The 11,452-nt window shown below is 34.2% G+C and overlaps 1 protein-coding gene across 3 annotated transcripts; it reads left to right on the forward strand.

The window, feature by feature from the left end:
* The first annotated feature begins 1,199 nt into the window (after nucleotides 1–1,199).
* Nucleotides 1,200–10,600, forward strand: LOC144572583 (mechanosensitive ion channel protein 2, chloroplastic-like). 3 transcript variants are annotated; one of them, XM_078322211.1, is made up of 17 exons: nucleotides 2,093–2,288; nucleotides 2,399–2,494; nucleotides 3,901–3,966; nucleotides 5,341–5,458; nucleotides 5,943–6,139; nucleotides 6,219–6,278; nucleotides 6,672–6,814; nucleotides 6,899–7,019; nucleotides 7,123–7,217; nucleotides 7,327–7,440; nucleotides 7,646–7,703; nucleotides 8,642–8,791; nucleotides 8,886–8,996; nucleotides 9,104–9,271; nucleotides 9,363–9,476; nucleotides 9,592–9,648; nucleotides 9,749–10,600. In XM_078322211.1, exons 5-17 carry the CDS (start codon nucleotides 6,065–6,067, stop codon nucleotides 10,364–10,366), a joined length of 1,884 nt encoding a protein of 627 aa, XP_078178337.1. In that variant the 5' UTR covers nucleotides 2,093–2,288; nucleotides 2,399–2,494; nucleotides 3,901–3,966; nucleotides 5,341–5,458; nucleotides 5,943–6,064; the 3' UTR covers nucleotides 10,367–10,600. The 3 variants fall into 3 exon arrangements, with proteins under 3 accessions (XP_078178338.1, XP_078178337.1, XP_078178336.1); XM_078322210.1 differs by lacking the exon at nucleotides 3,901–3,966; XM_078322212.1 differs by lacking the exons at nucleotides 2,093–2,288; nucleotides 2,399–2,494; nucleotides 3,901–3,966; nucleotides 5,341–5,458 and adding an exon at nucleotides 1,200–1,364.
* The last annotated feature ends 852 nt before the right edge of the window (nucleotides 10,601–11,452 follow it).

An 11,452-nucleotide genomic window follows, 5' to 3' on the forward strand; every position in this document is an offset into this window, starting at 1 on the left:
AAGTTCTTGTTGCGTGTTTCTTTCCCCCACAAAGACGCGCGTATGCCAGTAATTCTTTGCATTTCTTGACATTTTTCAGAGTTTAGAAATTTGTTTAACGTGTGGATGTACCAATGTCAGGACTACTAAAATTGTATTTTCTGTAAACTAAATATTAGAACTCTAAATTATTTTCTTATATCAATTGTAAACAAAAGCAAATAAGGTTATTTTATTTGCAGAAAATTAATGTTATATATTTGTACGTGTATATGTTGCTTTATGAAGTAAAGCAAGTGTTTTATTTTACATTTATATTTTCAATTTTGAAGTTCAAAAAGTCGATCCAAACCATTTCACATGATTTTCATATTAAAATATATTTGTATATATATGAATTGGGTAACGGTGCTTCGTGAAGTAAAGCGAGTGTTTTACTTCACGTCTATATCTTCAATTTTGAAGTTCAAAAAGTCGATCCAAACCATTTCACATGATCTTCATATTAAAAAGTGATTGGAGACTAAATTTTACAATTTTTTTTATAATTTTTTACTTTTTAAAAATAAAATTTAAATCAGTGTTTTTCATAAAACTGTGGACCATTAAAAATCAATGATTTAAAAAATGGTAAATTTTTTTTCAAAAAATATAAAATTTAGTCTCCAAATACAATTTTAATATAGATATTACGTTGAACGGTTCATATTGATAATTTGAACTTTAAAATCGTTTAATATGAACGCGAAGTAAATCACGTCTTATACTTTATGAGATACAATAGCCCCCCCCCCCCCCCCCCCTCCCATCCATCCATATATAAATTATACTACAAGTTTTTATAAACAATGGAAAAATATATATTATAGTTTTGCAACCAAATAATCGTGAAAGTCATAATATATAGTCTTATCCGCATGAACGGAGGATGCACTTGCTTACTTTTGGTTCAATTTTTTTTTCAAAAATATATTTCTTCTATTAAGTCTTTTCATTTTCACTAATTTTATAAGACAAAACTTTATAAATGTTCAAAAAGCATAATCATGTACAAAATATTAAAATTCGGACAATGTTATAGTCCAATTTTAAAAAATTTGAAACAATACAATTGCACCAAAATCGCAGAAAACCCCTTCAGAAGGTCAAAGTCCCCAAATAAAAAGCACAAAAATATGACAAAATAATACATAAACAACAAAGGCAAGGCGGATAAGCAAGACACGTATTTATCAATTATATAGACTCCTTCGTTGCATTACGCCACGATATCTCTCTCAAGTCTTAACAATCCGACCCGCCGCCCGCTTCAATTTCGCTGCTTTAATTTCCCAAATTTCTCTTTCGATCATCAATCAATCGCACCAATCGGCATAATTTCTACGGTCAGTCTCTTCCGATTCAAGAGTTCTTTTGCCTTTGTAAATACTCTTTTTCTATTATTGAAATTGTCATTGTGCCCAATATCCACTAACTTAAAAAAAAATGTTATTTTGCCCAAAACTAATACTCGGCCAATTGGTTTGGAAAATCAGGATTGTGGGTTACCGATAGATCGATTTTACAAACCATGGTAGCAACGCAACAATGAACAATTGCTTGCTTGGTGCCAGGGTACTATTAGAATAGAAGGTCCTAATTTTAAGTAAGGTACTTCACAAAAAAAAAAAAATTGAATTAGGGTGTGGGTGGGGTGGGTGGTGGGGGGTGGGGGTGGGGGGTTTGCTTTTGTGTATAGCAAAGCAATTTAAGCCATATTGTTTTTTGCTTTTGTGTATAACAAAGCAATTTAAGCCAAATTGTTTAATAGATGTTGAACTGTATTTATTGTTTGTAAAATTGAGTGATTAATTTTTTTTTTCGTAAGCTAATATCTTTTATCTATCTTATAGTTATAATCTTGGATGTGTGTTACTATTCACCTACAGTGAATTTCGGATTTTCATCCCTTAGATTTAGATCCAACGACGTACTGCTGTGGTCTCATTGTCCTGACGCGTGTCCAAAAATTATGGTCTCATTTTCCCTGACGCGTCCAAAAATAAGATAGATTCCTCCCCGTTTCTCTCCTCTGTGCAATACGAACCCTTATTGCTTTCTTTCTCCTATCATCTATCGCTACCAGAAATCCAAAAAAAAATAAAAAATTCTATCGCTACTTTCTGAACCTCTCCGCCGCCGCCGCCGCCTCTCTGTTCTCAGCTTGCGCCCACCCCCTTTCGTAATTTCTCTGTCAATTCCTTCTCTCCTCTCGCTGTTTTCGCTTCATCTCGCTGTTTCCGCTGGATTTCTTCCGAACTGGAGAATCTGTGAGCTCTCTATTTTATAGTTCTAATTCTGATTTAACCAATTCAGGATTGAAATTTGTCATTTGTAGATTTGTAATGGTAATTGTTCTACCGGAATTTTGTGCTGATAGGTTTCTTTTCGGTCTTTGAAGAGCATTCTTCCGGGATCAGGACTCTACAGCAGTGACGGAAATTCCTTCCATTAGAAGATAATTGCTCCTCTGTTGGTATCTTTTCTAAAACCTATTTTTGCCGTTCGTCCTTTAAAATCAGCCACTGATAGTCGGGTCTGTGGGTTTTTAGTATGGAATAGAAGCAATAGATAATAAGGACTAAATATTTCTATTTGGTTTGCAAATCGCAATTATTCAAACTAATGCGATTTACTGATTCTTTCTTATAACTTTCAATTTGTTAGGTCAACTAAAGATTTTTCTGTGTATTTTTTATTTGTGTCAACCTGTGAAAATGGGAACATTGGTTAGTGCTGCTCTGTAATGCTTCCTAATTAATTGAACTTTTCAGAAATAGATTACAAAATAATGTCAGCCAAGAATTTTCCCATTCACTTTCTCTTTGCATTAAACTCTGAAATGGGGACACTTCTTACTGTCAATCTGTGAAATATTATTAGTATTTTTTTACACGCATCATTTTGCTTATTGAATTGACCAGGTTGCTCTTTTTTGCAATAATTTAGGGGAATTCCTCTTTCTTTCCACTTCTCCTTCAATCCTTTTGAGAAACAAGTCAAATAGTTGATCTATCCTAAGCGTTCTACAATTAAAACCCCTTCAATTCTTTGACAAACAAGTCAGATATTTGATCTATCCTAAGCGTTCTACAATTAAAATTGAAGGCAGTCTAGACTGATATTTTAAATACTGGGTGAATCTTCTCATTGGGAATATATTTCTGCTGGCTTCGATTATATGCTATCATCTATTAGTTGCTTGATTTAACTCAAAGTGATTGCCCCCCTTTTATAACCCTTTCATATTTGAGATTGTTCTAAAGTGATTATTTCATTGCCACTAAAAAGTCTTAACAAATATTGCTTGCTCTCCTATTGTCAGGCAAATAGATAACATAAATTAAAAGTTTCCTAAGCTCATTTTACATCTTACAGAGTCACAGATAATTTAAACAAGCTGATGTCACTGTATCCACAATTTTTGTTATTTGTGATTACTAAATTTATAAAGTTTTAGCATGCATGCATTGTTAACAGTAATTTTTGCAGAGAAACAGTGCTCCTCTCTTGGTATGGTTTCCAAAACTCATGAAGACTATGGTACATAAACTAATATACTGTTTAGGACACTAAAATTTGGAACAGACAATTGATATATTAACAAATACACTTGCAATTCTTTTTGAAACTAAAATATTTCAAGATAGGAGTGCCAGTATACATATATTGATAAATATCACTGCATTTTGTGTTTCTCTGTATCTATAGGAGGTACAGTTGAAATTGATCCAACTATATATATTCCAGTTAGTAAAATAATTATAAGCCAATCAACTGAACGGCATGATGAACATCACAATGATTAGGGTGACTGAGCTTGCTTTTTTAGCATATGGACTATGGAGTACCTTCAAATTTTCTAACTTTGACTTCTCACAGATTCAGAACTCACGAAATTGCTTATCAGCGAATTAGTTTGAGGTACAGCTCGACTAGAACTAGAAGGTGTGAGCTATCTATTTTTATTTTATAGTTCTGATTCTGTTATTTTTTTTTTAAACCGGTACCAGTCTGACCTCCGGTACCAGTCTGACCTCTCTTGGTTTCATTTACTGGTATGGCCTTGATTACTTGTATAATCTAATCTTGGATGGATTGGTCACTGTAGCTCTACAGTACCCCCATATCTCCTCTCCGTATGATTGATAGTTAATGGTTGGATCTGCATTATTTTCATCGGATGGTTAGATCTCTTCACTTCTCTCTCTCTTTAGATCAGATCTGTCCTTCGCTAACATTCTCTCCATCTTCGTTTCTCTAGAAACCTTTCCTTTAGCCTCTCCTCTCTTCCGCCGCAGATGCGATTGATTCTCTTTATCCTTACCCAAATCGGACCAGCCCTATCTCTCCTCCGTCCGCTTTAGATCATCTGTCGAATCCGCCTCTTCTTCTCTGTAATTTCTTCAGAGCTCTTTCTTTGCTTCTTTGTTCTATCGCAAAGGCTTGTCTGCAACCTTCTCAATGCCAAATCCTCCTGCCGTGGATGTAAGGTAGGGCTTTTACCTCTTAATCCGTGTTGAAGTAGGTGTTTAGGAACATGTGTATTCACTATAAATTTGTAAGTTCTCTTAAGCATGGATCTTTTAAGCATGGTAATCACATCACACGTTGTGACTTCTGTTATAGTGACTTTTACTAGAAATTAGGCTTTTCATTTTGCTATTACTCCTTAATTCAAGACATGTCTTTTTAATTATGTCCCAATTCATGCTTCTTACCCAACTTTGTCATTTGTTGAAAATGGCCTCATTTTACTTTCACAGTTCAACTTTTGCTGAGAAAGACTATCCATTCCACGACGAGTTTCGTTAGATATCAGCTACTGCTTTGTTCTCTAAGTTCTTTTAATTGTTATTGGTGTGAATTGTAACTTCCCACTCAGGTTAGAATCACAATCAGAGTGTATTCTCAGTAAAACTCATATCAAATTGGAATCCTTCCGCACTTATACTCTTCTATTGTATATGACAACATATAACAAGCAAATAAATACTCATTTCTCCCCTCTTTGGTCGATATGCATTTCTGGTAGAGAAATTAGGTCAACTATCTGCATTATTGCTAAATATAACAAAAATATAACATGGTTAATTACTTCATTTATTAGTCTATACCTTACAAAGAACTTTAACTTTTAAGATTTTTTTTTTATCTATGTCATATCATCAAAACAATTATTCATTTGATTATATTCTGTCAACTGTAATTATTATGATCGTGCTGCTCATGTTTATCAGTATCTTTTTTCCTGGAAATGACCACATTAGACTCATTGGATTATGAATTCTCATTTTTTGATACATTAAAACTCAAAATCAGGTACCAAGTTCAGCTGTATTGTGATCGTACAAAGTAGGAAGAAATAAAAACCTATTTGGAAAGGCAACAAGAAAGACGACGCATACAGCAGTAAGAAAAACTACACATCTCCAGTTTGGTACGTAAATTACTGTTTTTAATTTTTTATCTTATAGATTCTGGTGCATGTCTTCTGTAAATCGCATGACATCCAAAAAGATAATGCCTTGTAGTAGGACTAATTTCATTATAATAGTGAAGATTCAATACCAAGTGGGCTACGATAGATAAATTCTCATTTTACAAACCACGGTAGCAACACAACAATGAACTCTTGCTTGCTAGGTGCTACGGTAGAATAGAAGGTCCTAATTTAACAAAAAAAAAATTGAATTAGGGGGTGGGGGAGGGGGGACTGGCCCCTTTGTGTATAGCAAAGCAATTTAAGATATTGTTTGACAAATGTTGAACCGTATTCATTGTTTGCGAAATTGAATGATTATATATTTGAGATAAACCAATATTATGCCTTATTTCTTTATACTAGTGAAGAAATCAATACCTAGTGGGCTGTTTATTCTGTGAAATCATCTTAATGTTAAATTTACTATCTGTGCTTGTAGGGGTGAAAGGTGTTGAGATCTTTCAATATAATTAGAAGAAAAGAAAAATCTGGTAGTCTCGTTTGAACTGAGCTTTTGATGAGTTCTGGTTGCTGCCACAAAATTTACAATCTCTACCCTTGATGGCTCTGGGAGCCTCTCTTTCTTTGTTCAATCAGGCGAGCATCGAAAAATTTAGCATGAATGCGCAATTTAAGGTAACCTTATTGTCCTTCTGCTTCATTGGTGATGCTTCCATGTCAACGTGAATTACATGATTTTATTCCTTTGTGCCAGAACTCGGAGATGAGGAGTTGGCGCCATTTGTCTACTGTTCCAACATCCTCCTTTCCTTTGGTAAGTTCTTTTGTTGAAACTTTCATGTATGCCCTTTTAATAACATGTATGCATCCAGATTGAGACATTTGTAATATGATTGTCTAAAATATGAATATCACACATGCCCTTTTTCTCAGTTTGCTTCAAAAGTTGCTCAATTTTATATACGATAATGTAGACATAAGCTTCGGTTATTTTTGAATAGATGGGAAAGAAAAGGTTGCATAGAAGCTGGTTGCGCTTCTTTGGTAAATGTGTGATATTTCCTACTTTTTGTAGGGTTACTCCTGATTTTCTCTTTAGCAGTACACAATGATATGTTTGCATTTGTAGGCTTAACCTGAAATTGCTTCCTTAAGCAATTTTCTAATTGAAAAGGACAAAATATTAATCCTCTTGATTATCATACAGAGGCAACAAGTTAGGAGAATGTATATAGCAGATAAGGGCACTAGGCCAGTGTACAAATTCAACCCATTGATGATACGTGCATCTGCTCTACCACCTTTGCAAAGCATACCTCTTGTGAAGAACACATCCATAGCGTTGACCAAGTAATGTACCATTTCATAATTTCTTTGTTTTACTGTAATTATTTTGAGATTTCTCAATCTAACTTTAACTTTTGACTTTTCTAGGTCATATAATGTTATAGCCGCAAACCCTGTTACTTCAAATGTGATCCCAGCATTGGGACTTGTTGCTTTTGCTGCATGGGGTCTCCTACCTCTTCTGGGTACCATCCGAAGCTTTTTTCACGTCAGTACATAACTTCTAATCTATACCTTCTTTTTTTTTTTTTCCCTTCTTTGGGTGTTTGGAAAGTTGAATAAGACAAAAAAATCATTTATGGATATCACAGAGTGAGAGTGGCTGGAAGAAGAGTAGAACATATCATTTTTCTATTTCCTACCTCCAACCTTTGCTTCTTTGGACCGGGGCAACACTGGTCTGCCGGTAAGTTGATAGAAAGCATATACTATATTTTTTTTTTCTTTTTGCAAAAAACACTTTAAAGTTGTGATTTGTGAATATTTTATATCCTTCATACCTTTTCATTTCTTAGAGCTCTTGACCCAATCGTTCTTCCAACTGCATCAAGCCAAGCTGTCAAATTACGGGTCCTCAATTTTGTGAGATCATTATCTACTGTTCTGGCTTTTGCGTATTGTTTATCAAGGTATAGTTTTCTATTATATCAGCTGTTACTTAAAATATTACTCATATTCAGCTAGGATATCTTTTTAGCAGCCTCTAGTTCATTATTTTAGTCAATCAAATTTTGCTCTTCCATGATTTCCTACTTGTATTTATGTTTTTAAGCATAATAATCTGTAGCTCACTGAAATCTGATTCGTATTGAATACATTTCTTAATTTTTGCAGTTTAATTCAGCAAATGCAGAACCTTCTCATGGAATCAACCCACTTGGAACCTAGAACCGTAAGATCTGTTTCTTAACAATTTATGTATTTGATAAAATCATTATGTGCGGTACTTATTTATTGTGTGCAAGTTTTTGCATTTAAAGACTTGTTGTAGCAGTCCTGCAACAGTTGTAATGCCTGTCAGAGGCTTTCATTTCTTTTTAAACCCCCTATACTTGAGAATAACGAAGTTAGCCTGAATCAATAAAAGGACAAACAAATTTCAACTTTCATCACCTTTGATGATCCATATTAAATTACAAGGTTTTATTCAGTTTTCAATGCTCTTTCTCTTCCATGGGTTTTTTATAGGATGTTTTAATTGTGAATTGTATTTTTTTCTAGGGGCAATTTCATGTATATCTCTCAAAAGTTTCAATATTACATATTTGTCCCTCCAAAATCAATAATTACATATTTATCCTTGAAAATCATACAAACTCACATATTTGTCCAATCTAACTCTATAACATATCAAATATCTCCAAAAATAATTAAATAATATTTTTTAAAACTTAAAAAAATTATTGTGCAGTATTAATTAATAATATGATGACTATTATGCTTTTCGTTTTTGTCCGTTTAATTTCTCTCGTCTCTAAGGCACCAAACCTCCCACCTCCCTATTCGAAAACGGGGACAAATCTGTGATTTGGCGCGAGAACTCAGGCGGACGAAAGAGACCGAAGGGCATAATGGTCAATATATTATTAATTAATATTGTAAAATAAATTTTAAAGTTTAAAAAAATATTATTTAATTATTTTTTGAGATATTTGATATGTTATAGAGTTAGATTGGACAAATTTGCGAGTTTGTACAATTTTCAAGGATAAATATGTAATTATTGATTTTCAAGGGATAAATACGTAATATTGAAAATTTTGAGGGATATATATGAAATTCCCCCTTTTTTCTATATTAGATTTATATGTACAATTTTCTTCTGGACAGATGGGGCTTGATTTTGCTGGAAAGGCTGTGTATTGGTCTGTTTGGATTGCTGCGTTTGCTTTATTTATGGAATTGTTGGGCTTCTCTACCCAGAGATGGGTCACTGCTGGAGGTCTTGGTACTGTTCTTCTTACCCTTGCTGGCCGTGAGGTACTCCCATGATTTATCTTTTCAGTTTTTAATTTTTTTGTACAATGTATCTGATGGACTGTAAGAAAATTTAACTTTGGTTCTGATCTGGCAGATCTTTACAAACTTCCTCTCTGGTGTTATGATCCATGCAACACGCCCATTTATTCAAAATGAATGGATACAGACAAAGATCGAGGGGTATGAAGTTTCTGGAACTGTTGAGGTTTGTTCTTGGTCTAATACTGCATGCATTAATATTCCTTTATTAGTTTATGTATGTTTTTTTCTTGCATGATAGTTTTACTTATCTTTGTTTACTTTCGAGTACAGCATGTTGGTTTGTGGTCCCCAACCATAATTCGGGGAGATGATCGGGAAGCAGTACACATACCAAACCACAAATTCACGGTTAGTGTTGTAAGAAATCTGACCCAGAAGAGTCATTGGCGTATCAAAACCCATCTTGCCATTAGCCACCTTGATGTCAGCAAAATTAATGTAAGTAATAATTTTAAGTTGTAAACTTTAAATAAGTTTTAGGCTGTAAAATTTTTCTATTTGAATTAAGGTTGTTTATGTGTTGTTTCAGAACATAGTAGCAGACATGAGGAAAGTCCTGGCAAAACATCCTCAAATAGAGCAACAGAGATTACATAGAAGGGTATTTCTGGAAAACATAAATCCAGATAATCAAGCTCTCTTGGTGAGTATTCTCATCAACACATTGTGTTTCTTTCCTATTTTTCGTAATGTACTTATTTATAAATATTATATGTTTTATGTTGATTGAATGCTTATACATATTTTTTGTCTTGTAGATTCTCATATCTTGCTTTGTGAAGACTTCACATTTTGAAGAGTATCTGTGTGTTAAGGTACAGTATAATCGATTATCTCACTATTGCTATAAGTTAAATTGTGGACATAATTTTTTTTTCCTGAATATTAAGCAAATGTAAAAATTGAATGTGACAGGAAGCAATCTTACTGGATCTTTTGAGAGTAGTCAGCCACCACCGGGCAAGACTTGCCACTCCTATCCGAACTGTTCAAAAGATATATGGCGATCCTGACATTGAAAATATACCATATGGTGAGACCATATACAATCGTGCTGGTAACCCATCCAGCCGTCCATTCCTGCTGATTGAACCCCAAACTAGAGTCCACTCTGAAGAAAAACACAAAGCTCAGACCCATCAAGCGTTGGATCAAAAACCAACAACCCAATCTGATGTATCGACTGCAAATAACTCCGATAACAACAAACAGCAAAAAGTTGCCGCAACTTCGGGTCCCACAGTTAATGCAAGTGAGAATTCACAGGTGGAAGGCAATAAAGGCGAGGCAGAGAAGGTGCAAACTAACCATACAGAACATGTTAAGAGGCCGTCTTTTGAAGATAATATAGTACTTGGTGTAGCGCTGGAGGGTTCAAAAAGGACACTACCAATCGAAGAAGGAATGAGCACTGGAACTCACTCGTCAGAGACTAACGAGATGGATAAGGTGGGGCCTGCATCTTCTGTGAAGGATAAGAAGGGTCAGAAGCCGGCAGGTCGAGGGAAGGTTGACTCAGAGGGATCCCGATAGGCAATAATGTGAGACTTCTTTTTAAAAAAATTATTTTTAAGTCTGATTAAAAAATTAAAATAGACTTGTGTGTGCATGTGAAGTCATTGCCATTGTCTTAGTGCGGCGTTTTATTTTTGAAGCTGCTTTAGGATGGCTGCTCTATTACTAATAGTAATACTAATTAAATAAGGTCGTGTAAATTACTCTTTTGATTCTTCGGAGCTGCATGCCACCATAGATCAATCTTTGCCATGTCTGTCTCCTGTCTTAATTTGTAAAGTTTTCTTGAAAGTATTTTTTATCAAAACAATTGGAAAGAATGCAACTTTCTTTGATACAATTCAATGAAAAAGACAATCATTTTGTCACTAATGTTCATAATTCAAGAAAACATACTAGAAAACAAAATTGTGCTTTGCAATTTGAATTTGGAAATTTTATGGGTTCTAGTTTTTTCTCTTGCTGGAAGCATCACGAGAAACCCCCAAAGAGGAGCATTTCTTTTTCTTTTCTTTTTTTTTCTGTCTGGCGTGGGAATTGGCTGATGTTACCATGGATTCTCTTGGCTGTGTTTCCTTCTGTTATATATTCTTTTAAGGTCAGGGAATAATGGAAGCTTTCCTTTTGGTTCAAGGAAACTCCGGAACAACGACATCATCATTTGCTTGTCTTGCTATGCAATTTAACCTTTTGTGACGAGATAAAAATTAATTAAGTTGAGAAACATTTTAGATCGTCCTAGTTCATGTCCTTTGTACGGAATATTTGAAACTGTTCTTCTTGTTAAATAATGAACTCAAAATACTCAAACTGTACTGTAACATATATGCAAAGGTAATCTCTATTTTTGAGAGAGAGGGTTGCAAAAGTGAATGTACTTATTAAGACTTCTTTCTTGCTTGACAGCCTTTACAGAGGGTTAGTACCTCGTGCCTGCTATGATAGAAGCCTTTTACCAAGATATAATAATCACACTGGTTAAAGGTCGCATTTTCTGACAAACTTGGGCAAAATTAGCTTTTAGAAGCCATGGCAGATGATATTTTTTATTCTTTTTCAGCAAACTTTACTGCTTTCAAGACATTGTTTGAAAGTGTCTTTTAT

This window comes from Carex rostrata, chromosome 20 (assembly GCF_964058835.1).
Source record: "Carex rostrata chromosome 20, lpCarRost1.2, whole genome shotgun sequence".
Lineage (NCBI taxonomy): Eukaryota > Viridiplantae > Streptophyta > Magnoliopsida > Poales > Cyperaceae > Carex > Carex rostrata.